Source organism: Betta splendens, chromosome 2 (assembly GCF_900634795.4).
Source record: "Betta splendens chromosome 2, fBetSpl5.4, whole genome shotgun sequence".
Classification (NCBI taxonomy): Eukaryota; Metazoa; Chordata; class Actinopteri; order Anabantiformes; family Osphronemidae; genus Betta; species Betta splendens.
The window spans coordinates 18,991,532-19,009,423 of record NC_040882.2 but is presented as its reverse complement, the minus strand read 5'-3'; the positions used below and the strand labels follow the sequence as shown (position 1 = coordinate 19,009,423).

The 17,892-nt window shown below is 42.7% G+C and overlaps 2 protein-coding genes across 3 annotated transcripts in view; both read right to left on the bottom strand.

The window, feature by feature from the left end:
- Positions 1–4,048: 4,048 nt before the first annotated feature.
- LOC114851384 (tripartite motif-containing protein 16-like) lies at positions 4,049–6,008 on the bottom strand. The gene has a single exon (XM_029143181.3). The coding sequence runs from the start codon at positions 5,915–5,917 to the stop codon at positions 4,259–4,261; it is 1,659 nt and encodes a 552-aa protein (XP_028999014.1). The 5' UTR covers positions 5,918–6,008; the 3' UTR covers positions 4,049–4,258.
- Positions 6,009–6,919: 911 nt separating this feature from the next.
- The window catches only part of col4a5 (collagen, type IV, alpha 5 (Alport syndrome)), a 30,171-nt gene continuing 19,198 nt past the window's right edge, over positions 6,920–17,892 (bottom strand). For both annotated transcript variants that reach the window (XM_029143179.2, XM_055507063.1), the window contains exons 30-49: positions 16,516–16,683; positions 16,344–16,433; positions 15,944–16,087; positions 15,763–15,861; positions 15,592–15,681; positions 15,366–15,505; positions 15,148–15,274; positions 14,730–14,909; positions 14,596–14,646; positions 14,321–14,506; positions 10,856–10,989; positions 10,688–10,760; positions 10,480–10,551; positions 10,257–10,385; positions 9,802–9,900; positions 9,421–9,633; positions 9,156–9,333; positions 8,958–9,072; positions 8,676–8,848; positions 6,920–8,556 (exon numbers count right to left, since the gene is read on the bottom strand). In XM_029143179.2, the coding sequence (XP_028999012.1) occupies positions 8,475–8,556; positions 8,676–8,848; positions 8,958–9,072; positions 9,156–9,333; positions 9,421–9,633; positions 9,802–9,900; positions 10,257–10,385; positions 10,480–10,551; positions 10,688–10,760; positions 10,856–10,989; positions 14,321–14,506; positions 14,596–14,646; positions 14,730–14,909; positions 15,148–15,274; positions 15,366–15,505; positions 15,592–15,681; positions 15,763–15,861; positions 15,944–16,087; positions 16,344–16,433; positions 16,516–16,683 (2,543 nt within the window). In that variant the 3' untranslated portion in view covers positions 6,920–8,474. The remainder of the gene's footprint in view (positions 8,557–8,675; positions 8,849–8,957; positions 9,073–9,155; positions 9,334–9,420; positions 9,634–9,801; positions 9,901–10,256; positions 10,386–10,479; positions 10,552–10,687; positions 10,761–10,855; positions 10,990–14,320; positions 14,507–14,595; positions 14,647–14,729; positions 14,910–15,147; positions 15,275–15,365; positions 15,506–15,591; positions 15,682–15,762; positions 15,862–15,943; positions 16,088–16,343; positions 16,434–16,515; positions 16,684–17,892) is intronic.

Here is a 17,892-nt window from a genome sequence, read left to right as displayed (position 1 = left end):
GAGACACTGCAATGTATTTAATAAGCTCTTGTTTTGATCTCTGCTTCATTACAACAAGGCAACAGGTTTTGAACTATATAAACGTAAGATAAAATGCATACAAACACCTTCTAAGTTGCACCACTTTTATATAATACAAAAATGTGTTGTCTGTGTACAGTATGTAGTTCTTTAACAGTAAGTAATTCTATTATATCTAAACTCGGGCTTTTGTGACGTCCACAGACAAATATTCACTTATAAACTTTATTCTTCTATATGCCGACTATTAAGATTTACAGTAACCTAGCTAGTATTTAGCTTACCTTAGTTAGCTTTCGAAAAGTTATCTAACGTTTAGTATGTAAGGTTCAGGTAAGAAAACTTTTCACATGTGAAATGTTACTCTCTGCTGCTTGACTTTGATGTTGTTGCTTTTTCGACACTACCCAAAATCAACATAAAATGAATTTTATTGGTTTTCTGCTACTTCAACCACTCTAGCAAGAAACTCTTCTGATCCAAGATGGCTGCCGACAAGAAAGCGTGTCCCCGGAGAGGCATCGGTGTACATATTCATCATGGTTTTCAATGGGGCTTCTTCTTATGTCCAGTCAGACAAGACCAGTTATTCTAAATATGGTGAGCTTTTCAGCTTCTCATTACACAAACTGTTCTTTTTATTAAGCTGTGGGTTGAGGTTATAAAAAGAAACCCATTGTGTTGCTTTGTGAATGAATGAAGGACACATGCTCCATTTTCATTTCTCTTTGGATCTTAAAACAAAACCAAAAAAAGGAGCGTTTTTCTCCTCATTCCTCACGCTGTTGTTTTTTTGTAGATGACAGGTTTTCAAACAGTGACACACAATGTTTATCCAGCTCGCTCCAACATCCCAAAGTCCAACTATCAAAACAATCCAAAGTCCACGTTGGTCACGAGAGGCGAGTCAGCAGAAGGGTGAGTTATGGCCCAGCACACGCAGCAGTCTGGCGTCCAACTGTGGTCGACTGCTTTCTCCTTTATGGAAATAAACAAATAAACACTATTCAGCCCATTTTATGCCAAAAAGTGACATCAGAATTTTAAATTTATTGCATTTAGGCCTCAATTGTGCTTTCTCTGGCTTTGCAACACTATTTGGCGTAGTGTAAAACATTACAAGTAACCAGAATAACTTTAATTTAAAAAACTTTTTTAAATATTTACCTTTTGAAGAAAATTAAATATATAATAATAAGAAAAATGAAATCTTTGGTATTTGGTTTTATCCAGAATTTTAACAACACAGACTGATCCTTTAGAAGAAAAGATTGAGTCAATAGTTCAGTACTGTTGCAAACAGAAACTACAGCTAGTATGGTCAACTGGCTCATTCACTGAAGCCCTTTGGCTGAGAGTCACCAGGATGTGAAGACCCAGTTACTTACCCCAATTAACCTTTCAGACGCAAATGAAGGGGAAATGCAAGACAAAGCCTCAGTACAAGAAAGAAAAGCTGCTTGCTCTGTTTCTGTTATGTAAATACATGCAGACAAACCAGTGCCAGTCAAAATAACACCTTGGATATTCATTTATATTGGGCATGTTTGCAGGAGCTCAGTTCAGCTTTCAGGGTCATGACTCTGACCATCAGGTCAGTGACAGTCACATCATCTAATCACATTACCACTGTCTAACTGCCGACTGTTTGAGCTTCCACAGGTCGAGTGGACATATGATTGAGTTTGTTTATTTGGCTTTGCATCTACTGTAGCTTTACACACCTTCACCAGACAGAGAGCAAACTCACTGGCCCCACATATTTCACCGTCTGTACAGCATGATAGCAGTGAGTTGGACATCAGTGGTAGGGTTAGAAGCTCCAAGAGCTCCCACTGAAGACATTTAGGAGCTTTGCTTCATGCTTCTCTGTCTTTATGGGTTGACGCTGACGCACCAGTGAACTGTTTTGGCTGCATCCAGCCTCTGGTTCTGGAAACACAATCCCAGCAACTATTACCAGGAAAAATCCTCCTCCCTCCAGCCTGACAGGCCTGGAAGTGTGGAAGGCATCGTGATGCATTGAGGTGCATGTGTAGATGATGAGGACCCAGCCAGTCGACCAAGCAGGGGGCATTCTAACACTGACATGTGACCTGCTAGAGTTTCAGTACTGATTACTGACTAACCAGTGGGCCCACTGGGGATGTAGACTGGTACTAGAGTTTCACAACTAGGTGTGTATGTGCATGATGGGGGCCGAGCCTAGGAGTCCACTTGGCCAGAATGCAAAGTGGATCTGATGTTCGCAGCTTTTCAACTATTAGTGCAGCTATTAGCATCTTCGTCAGTGAGAACCCCCCCACCCCAACACACACACACACACACACACACACACACACACACTAACGCCTCACGTCAGAGTTTCACCTGACAGCGTCTCATTTCCATGTCAGCAGCAGATGGTCTGACCCCGCAGACACTCAGCAGCATCCGACTTCGAGGCAGACATCTTTCCTTCACGTCCTCTTCACGCCCAAAGCTCCTTTTTAGGTAAAAGAGAGAGCAATGGTCAAAGGAGAGTCCTGGTGATCAGGTGACCTCCCTTTGTCCACTTCCACAATTGACTCCAAGTCTGTCTGTTAACAAGGGGCAGATGAGGGCAGAGTCATCCCAGGACAACAGCAGGATATCTTTCTAAATCAAATGGGAGCAGTTGAGGAGGGTATTATTTAGTTAATGAGGTCATGGAGGAGAAAGTGGCATCGGGCTCCACAGCCATGCTTCTCTTTGTGTCTTCCATTAAAGCTGCTGTCCTCACTTCCCATCACGACTGGCTGCCATAATTATTATGTGCTCATCCGCATCCTGTAAAGGAACAACTCGTTTATGTTTATAGCTTGAAGAAGAGCTTGTTGTGAGTCATTTTTGAGTAGAATATTTGTTTAAAAGATTGTACCAGTATGAGAGATTGGAAATTAAATCATCACCACTTGAACTTCTCAGGTCCTGAGTTGAACTATTAGAAAAAAACATTTCATTTTACCTGAGACCATGTGGATTGAAATCTTCCCTTCCACTCATCCTAACTGGTGGAGGCACTTAGCTGCTCACCATGAACTTGGTTCTGCTGGGTTCTCCTCTCCACCAGCTCAGTGCTTCTCAAGAGGAAAATCTTGCCTTTTAAATTGAAGTAAATAATAAGTGATGCTTTGACGAGCCCATTCTGATTGCTACATCCCAGCCTTCTGGTAATAAGAGGTCTTCTTCCCCACCGTCCATGCTTTGTATGAGGCTGTGCCTCCTCTAACTGTGAGCATCCTCGAGAGGAAAACGAGCAAACTCCAGCGGACAAAAGATCAGCATGTGTTTCCAGGAAGCAGCAGGAGGTGGTGGCTCTAAAACAGCTTAGTGAACTGAGAAAACCAGCCTGGAAAGACACGACCACCTCAGTCAGTACTCGGCCAGTGCTGCTCATGAAGAGGATTAGTCAAGAGGAGCCCGTAGCCTCAAGTGGCTTAAGAAACTGAAGCAAAAGCTGCAGCAGCCACAGGGGAAACAAAAGGAAAGGCTTCAGCCAATGCTCTGTTTGTTGTGTGTTTCAGCATGAGGTTAAGTACTGGATGCATCTGTCTATGAACCTGTTCAGTCCTGGGGGAAAACATGGATTTTAATACAAATAGGTAGCATTGTATTGTATTTATTTAATTTAACATTTCAATTACATCTTATTAAAGACTTGTTTTTTTACTTAATTGATTTTTAATTAACTTTTACTACTACTTACCTTCTACTTGAATATTCCTGTAGTGCCATTTATTTATTCAAGTATTTTCTTTGAAAAGTTCATGAAGTGGATAATTTAAAGTTACAGCAGTTTATGTGTGTTTGTTTTCAAATCACTGAGGCATCTTTGCATCTTCAAGGCTTCGTCGCTCATTGTGTTGTTGTCTGTGCTGTAATGCTGACACCTGCTGGTTAATCCAGCAACATTCTTTACAAATACACAGAGGCCAACAGCTTCGCTTGCGTTTGTGTGATTTTGCTGAACATTTAAAAAGTGTGTTAAAAATTACTTTACACAATGTTCATTTCAGAATTTTTAATGAACAACATTTTAAAATATGTTATGACCCCAGAAGACACACTTCATTATATTTGGCTGAATGAATGTACTTTTCATTCGAGACCTATCTGTAACATTTGCTTTTTGTGTGTATTCTAAACATAATGAGACCTCAGACCCAGTTTTTGCTGTGTCATAAACGTGGGACGTTCAAACACTGCTGGTGTTGCACTACTTCCGTGTTGTTGCTTCTTGTGTATCTTTTTCACCTTCCAGCTCTGTTGTGGTAATGAGCACTCTAGAGCAGCCGTCAAAGCAGGCAAAGCCTGGACAGAGCGGCTGGGTGAACGTGGTGTGGACTCTGTGGAGCAGAGTCATGGCGTCAGACGCAGAGATGCTGTAGAAAGACAAAACCCCAGCGCTGTGGTCCAGGTACACGCCGATTTTGTTTGATTCTGGACCTGGGACCTGAGTCCTGATGTTATTGTGTCTGAATACATATTTATTTAAACGGTTTTGGGAGCAGTGCAATGCCCACGACTGGCCGTTGCTTCCAAATGCACTATTAGTTCCCGTTCTGCTTATGTTTGTGTAGGCCACCGCTATGAAGGCATCCCCTGTCCACTGCACCTCCCAGTAGCACCGACCAGTCAGAGTCTCACTGCACAAAACCTGAGGCCAGCTGGTGAATGCGTCTGGGTGACGCTTAGTGCCTTCACAATAAATTTGTTCTGCTTTATTAATATGAACCAGGAAACAACCATCTGCTGTGTTGGAATCCAGCGTGATCTGTTTTGTATATTTTAAGAAGTCCTTTCTGGTTTTAGGCTCTTGTTGTGGTGATAAAACATCTACACTGGTCTCTGTGAGCGGCACTTTACACCAGTCTTCACTAATGATGTCCTGTAGTTTAGCTCTGGCCTCGGACGCTGCAGCCGCCGTCGCATCTCTCATGGCCTGCAGTGGTTGGACGCCGATGCAGGACGGGCTGGCTGCTTCGCCGACCTCAGTCAGCGACGGGTACATGCGGAGAAACCTGACGCAGTCCTCTGCGAGCGAGAGCTGCTGCAGCTCGGCCTCTCTGCGGCCCAGCTCAGCGATCTCCCGCTCCAGCTCCTGCTGGAGCTCTCTGAGCCCGCTCGTTAGGGTGGACTGACGAGCTCTGATCTGCTGCTTCGCCTGAGCCACCGCCGCCTCGCTCTCTCTCACTGCATCGTCAGCGCAGGCCTCGATGGACTCCACCTCCAGCTGAAGCGCCTTCACGTCTTCCTCCCTCGCGCTGATTCTTCGCTGGATTTTCTGCCGACTCGCGCCGAGCTCTTTTTGCCTCTCGGACCGTTCTGCTTCGGCTGAAACCATGGTGTGGCCGTTGTGTTCATCCATAGAGCACAGGTAGCAGATGCACCTCTGATCGGTGCGGCAGAAGATCTTCATGGCCTCGCCATGACGAGAGCACACGTTGTCCTGCAGCTTGGCGGAAGGGTCGACCAGTTTGTGGCTCTGAAAGGCCGGAGATTTGTAATGGGGCTGAAGGTGCTGTTCACAGAACGAGACCAGACACTGCAGGCACGACTTGAGGGCTTTGCTCTTCGTCTCAGTGCAGACATCGCAGGCCACGGCTCCAGCCTCAGCGGACGAGCCCGTCCTCTTCAGTTCCTCCACCAGCTCTGCCAACATGGCGTTTCTCACCAGCTCCAGCCTGGGCGTGAACGTCACTCTGCACTGAGGGCAGCTGTGGCCCCCGCCCTCATTCGCGTCCCCCCAGAAGCTTCTAATGCAGCTCATGCAGTAATTGTGCCCACAGGGAAGAGTCACCGGATCCTTCAGGAGATCCAGACAGATTGAACAGCAGAATTTTTGCCCGTCGAGCCGATTTGCTTTCTGCGCCATTCTAACAGTTTCGTTTTCAATTAAATCCCTCCCCTTTTTTCCAGCACGCACTGATCTGCACCGGAGGTGGAAGTGTCAACTCTGTCTTGGGTCACACCCACCTTTAGGTCGTCATTAGCAGGTATGTGAAGGAGGCAGGGCTCTAAAACTTCAGCCTGCTTTTGCACTTTACTTAATTTGCTTGTTTGTGAATCAGTTGGTGAGTTTGTATGTGAACCCAGACAATAAGTCTCCCTCCTGTTTGCAAACTAGTCACACAGGAGAAGAGCTTTGTGTGAATCTACTGCAGTCAGAGCGTGTGCCTAAATATGTGTAAGCTAAAACACAGATTACCAGACAGTTTGAGGTGTCGACACCATAGCACACGTATGCATTGATGAAATAAATGAAAAATAAAGAAACAAACTAGGACATAGTAGTTTTTACTTTGTACTTCATACTGATTCTGTATGAATACTCAGTCTCAGCAACTACATATGAAGTTTCAGTTTTTGAGCACCTATAAACTAACATGGTCCTCAGTCCTGTTTTACCTTTCATACAACTATAATACTAAACACTAAAAAGGTATTGTTCCTTCAAAATACCCCTCATCATTTCCATTTTAAACAGCATAAGAATAAGACAGTAAGAATATGTTAAACTATTTATGTAAGTTAATGTATTTTAAGTAATTTCTTTATGGTAGTTTCTTGATAAAGGTGACACTAACAACAGATAATACATGCAACCTCCAGCTGACTAGAACTACATGAATTTAGTTTTAAGCATATTAAAAACACTGAACTGTTCTTTGCCTGTTTGTTCATTGTGCAGCCTTCTGAATGTCTGCAGACTAAATGGATGGAGATGGAAACATGCTCAAGCGTCGATCTACGACACATGGCAAATACAAAAAGAAGGTACTCAGAAAAGATGCCACAAAAGCTTTCACAGGAAGTAAGAAGTCTTCAGTGACTCAATGACGCCAGCTATATGTTCTAATTATGCAGGAGACAAACACATGGGACATGTTATTTAATTCAGTCTTAAAAGTTTATAACAACTTCTGGATAACATAAAAACATAACAATAAAAGATCAAAACAAACTGATACACATTTTTATTCGCACCCCAGTTTGACAAAATTAGAAATCATAAAAGTGGTGAAAAAATAATAACAATAAAATCACAGGAAGCATTTTTCTTGTAGACTTACAGTACATCAGGGGGCAACACACACCTGATTTAAATGACAACACAACCTGTGCTTCAACAGTGGGGTGTGAACACTTGAATGAAGCGTGGATACAAATTAAAGCCAGAGGAAGTGGATTTAAAGGACTTGGGTACAAATGTGGACCCAAATCCTCAGGCCCTCTATTATTGGAAGCACCTGGAAATGTTAAATACACAAAACAAATATATTTATATTCTGATTTTCTAATGAAGGAGGACATTTTTAATTCAAATGCCTGTGAAACAAAATCCTGCTCTTTCAGTCCAACATTATAATTATTAATATTAATTATTAATTCTATGAATTGAAATCAAGCGATTGGCTTTTGTAGTTTCATACATGACTGTTATGCTTTGAGGAACATGGCTCTGTGTTCAGTAGTTAGCTCAGTTTTTCTATTAAATGCATGACCCTTTTCTGGATGAACAGTCTCCCACAGCCAGTAAAGTTTATATAACTTTGAATCCTGTTATTCAAATATATATTCATTATATATATATAAAATACTGTTTCATTCATAAAAGCCTTACTTTGTACAATATTGAGTAGATGTGTGCATGTGCTAAAACATAATCTGGAAAACAGCTTTGTAAGAAATAGGTGGCACCGATTTAGGAGCTCATACACTAAAAAACTAATGGTGTTTTACACAATATACACATTTTATTACTTACAAGTAATGGCGGCCTAAGTGTTAGTACAACCGAATGTAATGTAAAAAGCCAGGACGACGACGGAGAAAGTGTGGATGAAGAGCTAACGGTACAAAAAGCGGTCAGTCTCACTAGGAAAAGCTCATCGTCAGTGCATCTCTCGTCTTGGATGTTCCAAAGTCAAAGTGCCGATCTGGTAACCATCCACTCCTCATCAATAAGGCCAAAAACAAAATGAAAACAAAAAAATAGCGTTTCCTGTCTAAAAACTGAACAGTATCACATTTTTCTTGCACCAACATCAAAAGTGATTCTTAAAAAGGAGAAAGGAAACAATGATCCTTTTGGGAAAGAAGGGAAAAGGATGAAGATGCACTTTTGTTGTCACACATCCATCATAGCACCATTTAGTGGATAAATTTCTGCTTTCATTTTGAGGTACTTCTTAAGAAAAACATAGACTAAATGTAATATTTATTTACATCAGTTTTTTTCTGCTTTAAGCTGTGTTGCACAGTAGTACTACTGTTTTTGCTGTAGGCACCATTGGAATTCCACCTTGCCACCAAGACAACTTCAGTCACAGCAAACGCCGCTGCCCCTGCTTGTCCCCCATCATCCAATCATCTCTTCCTTATGATCGGGCGTCCTTGGCAACGATGGATGTGCTCGTTGCCGTACTCCGTTACGTCCTCTTCATGCAGACCACACAGCGGCTGACGCGCGTCCGCAGGTTGCCAGCTTTCAAGGTCTCAGAATGGGGCTTACTGTAAAAGTAAAAGATGGAGGTGGTTACGGGAGGAAATGCCGTCATGTTCCCTCCTACAGCTGGGAATGATGGAAACTGTAGAACAAATAAGCTTGTTGTATAAGCTGACACGGTTACCTGAACATCTCATTGGGTTCTATGGTGGCCAGCCAGAAGCTGTATGAGTTGCCATAGTAGTTGCACGTCCCCCTGCCGTGGCACTCTATGAAGGGAGCGCTGCGGAACTCCTCCAGGCAGGATCCAGGGGAGGCCAGCGCCTGACCAGAACCCTCTGCACCTGCGCTAGTGTGCTGGGAAGAAAGAAAACGCACTGATTAAGTCAAGTGCTATTGCATGGCCAGCTAAACCGATGCTCGCGTCACAGCCGTGCATTTGGAATTTAAAGACGCTCTGGCCTACCATCATGAAGGAGTAGCCTATCCACAGATTTTCCCAATTAGCAGGACAAGCAGGTATCTGGATGGTCTGACTGTGGATTGCAATAACCATGGCTGGAGCTTCACACACAGCACACCTAGACAGCACACACACAGGGAAGCGTCAACGCCAGCTCCACTGCTCCTCCCTCGCCTTTGTCCTCCCTCGCTCCATCCCTACCGGCTGATGAATGGCTTGATGCTCTCTCCGGTGATGGGAGCCATGGACATAGGCATGGGCTCAGGAGTGGACAGCCAGTAGGAGTAGTCATTGCGAGAGGCGAAGTTGCAGACATTGTTAATGTTGCAGAACATGAAGGGCATGGTGCTGAACCTGCGTAGGCAGCTGCCGGCCGTACCTGCAAAAGAGGCCGAAAAAGTAGAAGCAGTGATTAATTTAAATGATACTGTAAGTTTCATATGACATAATAAAGTGAATATCATACCAAGGTCCTGTCCATGTGCCCTCTCGTTGCCCTGCACATAGAGCAGGGAGTACCCGTCGTAGATGACGTTAGTTCCGTCAGGGCAAAAGGGCACTTCACCAGTCTGACTGTGTCGGGTGATGAGGAAACCATGAGCGGCAGAGACTGATCCAGGAGGACCTGGAATACCCTGTGGACCATCTGAACCAGGTGGACCAGGATAGCCACGCTGACCTAGGAATGCGAATGGGCCACATTAAAACAGTAGTAGTAGTAGTAGTTGTTTCCAAATTAATGATTAGATTGAACAGATCACTCAGCAGTATGTCCCTATTTTACAAGTAAGAAACTAAAAGTAATAAGCTAGTACTGAATTCAACTTGTAGATGAATGTTTGTGTACCAGGTTGACCGGAAGGCCCAAGTTCTCCCTTTTGTCCTGGAGGCCCATTGAAGCCTGGAGGACCATCTGTACCAGGATCTCCAGGGTTACCAGGTTGGCCTGGGAGTTAAAAAGAGAAGTGCATGAGTGTGGCTCCATGTGAAACAATTGAGGAGGAGGTGGTAACACTGTTGGTGACCAGGCCATGGCAGCTATATGCCACCCCATCTGTTGGCCTTGGTAGAGTCTCAAATGATAGTGAGATATGCATCAGATGACCTGGCCTCCACAATTACCCAATCTAAATCCAGTTAAGATAATTTTGGATGAGTTGGATCAAGCACAAATTGTGTCAAACTTAAAATATTGTTATAGTCGTAGTAATAAAACAAAACTTTCCAAACGTATTCACTTGGCCCCAACTTCTGTCCAGTAATCAGGCTCGATCAAAAGTCCACATTCACACATTTACCAACCTGGGAGGCCTTCACGTCCAGGAGGACCAGTTGGACCCCGAGGACCCGGTAGACCCTGCGGACCAGGAGGTCCTCGCTCTCCCTTCACCATGATGGGAGCTGAAACTACACCTGGGTCACCAGGAGGGCCTAGAAGCCAAATGTCACGTCGAAAAGAGATCAGTGTCAAGGGTAGAAAACCAAAATATGCTATTAAACTGAGAAGCAAAATGCCACTGCCCACCAGTCACTCCACGGTCCCCAGGGTCCCCAGGACGACCTGGGTTACCAGGGGAGCCCGGGTCTCCCTTCATGCCTATTAAAATACAAACAAACAAAATGTTGGTAATTTGCTTGTGGTAAATGCACCAGATTAGATTATATCTGCATAATAGAATGAAAACATAATTTAAAAAAAATGTTATTTTAATAAAACAATGTTGTAGACTAACCAGGGAATCCAGAAACACCAGGCGGACCTAAGTCCCCCTTTGCACCAGGGGGACCAGGAAGTCCAGGAGAACCCTGGTACAGATGAGATAGATTTACAACCCAATTCTTAAAGCCCGCTTTTCTAATGTCATTAAAAACTAAAAACCCATTTAACAATAAGATCTTACTTGAATTCCTGGAAAACCAGTTTCTCCTTTCTGTCCAGAGAGGCCTGGTTGGCCAGGGGCACCAGGAATACCCTTCTCTCCCTTCACACCACCACTTCCTGCAGGGCCACGAGGACCCTCTGGGCCAGGTGGACCTTTAGATGTCAAAGGTTCAAATGTTAGATAAAGTATCATAGAGACATTTCTGTTAATCAGTCAACACAGCTCATTGTCTTTTCTGTTCAAAATAATAAATAATACATCCCTGTTTATATTCTTGTACTGTCAGAAAACGGTATAGTAGCAGACAGACCTGAACCAAGTATTGCTTGTTACAATAAAGTAACTGAGAACAGACTTGTGAAATAAGCAAAATAAATCACAATACAAAGGAGCACATGGGTCTCAAAGTTTAGGTTGACGTCAACCTGTACTAACCTTACACAAGGATATTTAACTAAGGTATGGAGATAATTTTCAGTCTGTAAAAAGACAAGTATATGCAGAAAAAAAGCCTTTTGTTTCCAAGTGTTATTGCCACCAAGGTCATATTAGGGTGGGATTCAACTCATTTATGCAACAACTATGGCAAGGAGCAGTCCTGAGTGAGACCTCCTGTTTATCCTGTGGGGTAAAAATGTTGTCACATCATAATGGCTGACATCCGGTTTTACTAGTGAACAGAGGCTGATTGTTAGACTGTCATATTAAGGTAACAAAGTATTAATATTGAGGGCCGAGATGAATTCATCTTCAAAGCAGTAAAGTTCAAAGCTCATGAAATTCATTCACTGATTATAAATTTGACTTTGGACTTTGTAGAGCATTTGAAGGGAACTGACCCCAGCCCTGTTTGAAACACAGTCTTCACAGTCTTCCCTTGCTTGCCCCATTTATCCCTTAAAAGAGTACAGTATGAAAACCATCAAACCACTGGAGTCTAACCTGGAAGACCTATGGTTCCCAGAATTCCCAGGTAAAGTGTAGCCGGGTTGACGGCATGAGGCAAAAAAGAAGAGGAGGTTTAGACAGAAGCACACATCAGAGCAGAAACATAATGTAAACAGTCAAATGCACTCTATTTTTTGTACTACCTTGGGTTAAAAATGCAAAACACAATAATTTACAGCTATCCTTTAAATCTGCTTGTAATCTTGTGTGGGTCAAATTATCAATTGTTTTCTGTAAGCAAATAGAAGCGAGAGATCACATAGTAGAAAAATCAATGTTATGGTCTGAATCCCCTGAGGTTAATTAAAATTATCTTTTTATGTCTTTTCCCTCCAGACCTTTTACATATGTGTCTTAGATTTCATACAATTTCATACACTTCCTATGATTTACAATTTTCTCCTTCTTGTTCATTCACAGTCAAATACATGAAACCTATAATCAGACATTTCTGCTGTATTTTGATTCACATTCTAAATCCATAGTGAACAACTGAACAAAATGAGCAGCTGAGTAACATTTTCCATTCATTACATTTTTGAAGCATCTATTGAAACATGTGAAGCAATAACATTTCTTAAATGTTTAAGGTTTTAGATCAATTTGTTCTTCTTTCTTGTACTGATTACTATAAATGCGATGCTATTATTAGAACTGCTAGAATGGCTGCAGGTAAATTTTCTACCACGTGATCCCAATGGGGCTCAATACTGTAATAACCCACTGGATCTGACATCTGACCATTAAACCTCCAATTTGCAAACGGCCTATAAATAATATTCCTCCACACACACACAAGCTAGGACTACAGTATGTGACACATGTTTGACTATTTTAGGTGAGTTAGTTGTGGTGTGTTTCTGTGTGCAAAATGTATTAATAAATAAGACATTCGGTTTGTTAGATTTGTCGATAGCACTGACGTAGAATCCAGACAACATGCTGATTGTGCTAGACAATACCTGTGAGTTTGTAATCAGGTGTTTTTTTATAATGTCACAAGCAGTCTTTAAAAGGTGCTTACTTATTACTGGTGTGTTACTCTACCATCAGTGTGCATGAAGAGTGAAAGAAGACAGCCGTTAGCAAGAAATCAAGTTGGAAATGAAAGAATGCATTGATTTCCCAGCAGGTTTTAGGTCGAACATGTTCCCAGTAGATCAGAAAGTGAAGTTAAACTCAGTCAGTGTTGCTGTAAAGAACGTGCAGTACTTTAGTTGTCCGGACGCTGTTGACCTGACCTGTGGGACCTGCGACGGCCGGATACACGTGTCATCACGCCAAGAGGCGGGGCCACACCGCAGAGGGTGGGGCCAAGCCACAGGGAACAGGAGGCAAAATGTCATCGCATCATTTCTTTTTTATCATTCTGACACTTCAACATTTGAAGGGAGTGTGTTGTAGCTTGACACAGTGCTGGTGTGCTGGCGGTTACTTTCGCTAAGCACAAGGTTACAGCATAGTGTCAAGCTTTTCATCAACGTGTAGATTTAACTCTGTGTGTGTGTGTGTGTGTGTGTGTGTGTGTGTGTGTGTGTGTGTGTGTGAGAGAGAGAGAGAGACTGGTAGGTGGAAAACAAAACACATTTAATACAGCTAAGCCAGATATGAACTCAATACTCTCAACTAGATGTGAAGTTTGTTGTTTTAGCTTTATCAATCAGGGCACACACCACAAACTGACGACTTGTATGTGCATTGCATGTCTTCAATAGAATTGAGAGGCATCAATATGGTAGAAAAATCAGAAAATACTGAGACAGACGGATGCATTGTAAGTTTTCTATGTTTTAAAATACAGTTGAGAGTTTTTGAGCTTGTCTCAGACTCAGATGTTTCACACCAACACTGACAGGACCACCGACAATGGATGCAGATTACTCACAATAACAAGACAACACAAACACAGACACATATATGTGGCACTTCATGGCTGTGGAAAAATGAATAGATTACAACTTCCCCAATTATGGGATCGGGAGAAAGGGGGCAGGGAGTGAGGAGACATGAGGAACGAATGGGTGGAAAGAAAAAGAAAATGAATGATGACTGCGGACAAAAACAAGGCACGTGTCCCACTGACAAACAATAATTTATTTGTGAGGCACCACAAATGTTTATCATCCATGCTCAGTGCTCTTGACATTGACTGGACAGGTGCGTTGGTGCTCAAACAGTAACATACTCCTCCCCAGTGATGACGATTGGTGCAACAACGTCCCATGCAAATCAAAATGATGCAGGCATGAAAAGATTCACGCTTCGAGTGTTATTTCTGCCATTTACTGCCTGGTTTTCACACTCAAGTACTAACAAAGATACCTTACAAATAATTTCCTCCTTTTAAACTATAGGTGATTATGATGAAGGTGGCATAAAAGTGAAGGCTAGATTTGTTGTTTAGGAGTTAAACTTTGCTTTTAACAATTGTCATGTTAAACTGTGGGTAGGATAAAACCTTTCATCAGCATGGGAAAACCAGGCAGCAATTTCTGGCAGCTTATGTGATGATAATATCTACATCCAATTCTTTACCTGCTCTTCCAGGTGGTCCAGGTGGTCCTTGGAATCCTTTAGGGCCCTGTACAGCTGGTCCTGGTGGTCCGGGTGGGCCGCTGTTGCCTGGAAGACCAGGGGAGCCAGGGGAGCCAGCATCTCCTTTAGGTCCAGGGTAACCAGGACTGCCGGATGGACCAGGAAGACCGGGATCTCCCTTAGAACCTTACAATAAAAAAATACACCATATTTAAAGGAATTCACAAAATGGGTATGTCTGTGTGCACGCAATGATAATGATGGTAATAACTGACCTGGTGAACCTGGCAGCCCAGGAGGACCGGGAATACCATAACCAGGAAGTCCTATAGAAGAAATAATTGGAATCAAATGAAATCTTATAGTACAATAAAATCATTCCTACTGAGCAACATGAGAAGCAGCTTACCTGGCTCCCCTTTGATTCCAGATGGTCCTGGGATACCATCACGACCTGCTTGACCCTTATCTCCTGGAAACCCTGATGGTCCTGGTCGACCAGGCTCTCCTGGTCGGCCAGGAGCTCCAGTGAGACCAGTGGCACCAGGTTCCCCATCAAGACCTTTAGGACCCGGGATGCCAGGAGGACCTGGAAGGATAACAGATGAAAACCATAGAATCACTCAGTGCTTCTTTGGTTTCTCTGAAAGCTCATTGTCTAAATGTGTGTTGATTAGCAATCATCTTTTAAAATGGTACAACAATAGCTCTGCAAAGACATAAAATGCTTCCTTTAATAATACACCTAGAAAATATACAGCTGTGTGACCTCTATGACTTTCTAAAGGATCTGTCATTAATCTGATTTGGTTAAATTTTCAATTTACCTTGGAATCCTGGAAGGCCAGGTTCGCCTTTGGAACCTTGTGCTCCTGATAAACCTGGCAGCCCAGGTGATCCTGGAGTTCCTTTCAGTCCTGGACTTCCTGGGAAACCAGGTTGTCCTGGCTCGCCCTTGAAAACGTACAAGTATGGAAAGAAATTGTGAAGGATTCTAAATTTTTGTGAAAGATTTTCATGAAATGTAAGTGGTTACATCTTGTACCTTCTGTCCAGGTGGTCCTGGTGGCCCAGCACCAGCAGAACCTGGTTCACCTTTGAATCCAGGGGATCCAGGTGTTCCAGGTTGACCTTGGGATCCTGGTCGTCCTGGCTGACCTGGTACACCTTTCTGCCCTGATGGTCCTGTGACAAAGTCATAATGGAGTATTTATGACAAAATCAGGTGCAAAAAAGATAACCTATAGAACTATTAAAAAATATGGGCTTACCTGGAATTCCCATTTCTCCCATTGCACCCTTTTGTCCTTGAGGGCCAAGTGCTCCTGGGCCTCCAGGGATTCCAGGATCGCCCTTAGGACCTGCAGCAAAATGTAAATGAGTATTTAAGGAATGCTTTTTTATGTCTCATTGGGAGTCTGTGTTAGGAGCTAAAGCGATACCTGGTGGGCCAGGGAGTCCAGGGCGTCCATTCGATCCCGGTAGTCCAGGATCACCATTGAGACCAGAAATACCTTTCTGGCCTGGAAGTCCTGTTGCACCTGTAGATAATAATGTTATATTATTGCATTTTTTATTATTTATGTTACTTGTAAATGGGCTTTGAAGGATTTTCTGCTCTACCTGGTGGTCCTGGATCTCCTTTTGCTCCTTTTGAAGAAAATGACTGCACAATTCCAGGAGGCCCTGGAAGACCTTGATCCCCCCTCTCTCCTTTAGCGCCAGGAGGACCAAGTTCACCATCTCTACCTTGGAATCCAGGTTCACCTGGAGAGGAAAGAGGTAAACACTGAGGTCCTTTCAATAGATCTCATTAATCATTAATTGACAATTTTTGGATGCTCTGCTCTTGGTTTTTACATTAATTTTCAGAATGAATTTACCTCTATTTCAAGTGTTGCTAGCTCTGTTTTTGAAGCCCCATGAATACATTTAAATTCTGATTGTTCTGATGTGATAATTAGAATAAATTAATTGATTAATTACTTAATACTTAGTTAATTAAATATTCTTAGGTAAATACCCTTAAATCCAGGACCACCAGGTGCTCCTGGGCGTCCTGGGCCTCCAGCAGGTCCTGGAGCTCCCATGGCACCCATGTCTCCTTTCTGACCTGCATCCAATCAGACACTGAAAAGTTATCCAGTTACTTTGAATAGCTGTTTAAAGTAATGCTGTCATAAGGCATATTTTACCTGCCAATCCAGGCAACCCATCTTGTCCAGGTCTTCCAGGAGGTCCTGGAGGGCCAATTGGCCCGGGGGAACCCGGTAGACCAGAAATTCCTCTGTCTCCTGGCAAACCTGGGATGTCAAGTCCTGGTGGGCCTGGGTCTCCTTTCGCTCCATTTTGTCCAGGGAATCCTGTAATAATAACATTATTAGTTTAATATCTGGCTATAACTTTGTTTGTAGATGCCAGGAGCCTCATTTATCAGCTCTATGTAGACACAGTGGTTTCTATAGAAAAACTCATATGTAATCAATTAAATACAACACAATATAAAAGTATGCTGCTAACACTTCATTTTCATATTGTTCGTTATTTTGTTAGTTCTTATGACTGAAGGCTATAAGTGGCTGGAATGTAGTTTGTTATTATCAAAGACACAACGTTGCTTCATGTAAACAGAGCACACCAGGATGACATAAAGCCACACCCCATATCTCTCACAGTCTCACCACTCCCTCATACAGTAAGAACAACTCCAACTGTATGGCACTGGAAGATGTGTAGACATATTGAAAACCCTTATTACCGCAACCCTAAATGGAATTCTACCTACAGGATGACTTGACCGTTTTTAGTCTGAAAACATGAATGTAGTCAAGGTGTAGAAAAAAGTTGCTTTTAATGAATTAAAAGTATTAATAAACATAAAATCTAAATGTAAAAAAGAAAGATCTCTGCTGCAATGTAATTACACAACGCTATGCGTGTTTCCCCTCAATCGGCATCATCTAGCACCTGTATTGGGTTACTATACCTTTCTCGCCTTGGCATCAGAGCATCACAGGTTATGGAGGAGGGGCGTGTTTCAAAGTGCAGAGGGTGGAGCGTTGAATAAAGCCGAAAAATAAGATAAGAAGAAGACAGTATAATGCATCAAATGCATTCAACTCTAGATGAGCGGGAACACGCTGAATATGTCATGTGTTCATTGTGTGATTAGACTATTTAAACACTGAGTGTTTGTGATTAAACTCCAGTTGGCAGTGACAGTATAAAAAGGTGATACTGGTGAACTATTTTAGGTTAGTAAATGATTGGTGTGCTCGGAAGGACAAAGATTTGAGTGATGTTAAAATAGTGAGCCATAATGTGCTCTGTGATAGCAAAGATGTGCAACCAGTGTGGGAAACTGCAATGCAACCAAGAACAAAATGATGCAGTGACTCAACGTCTCAAAAATGGCCCAAAGATGGCACTCAAACAAAAGCAAGGACAAGAGGTAATAAAACGCCTCATAGATCAAATCATGATTGTAGTAGTGTGGTAACCATTAATATTCAAACATATTTACTCTGTACACACCCTAATTACCAACAGACCCAACACGATAAATCAATCAA

Excerpts from the sequence above, each read along its gene's own strand:
- LOC114851384 (XM_029143181.3), bottom strand. The coding sequence starts at position 5,917 with ATGGCGCAGAAAGCAAATCGGCTCGACGGGCAAAAATTCTGCTGTTCA.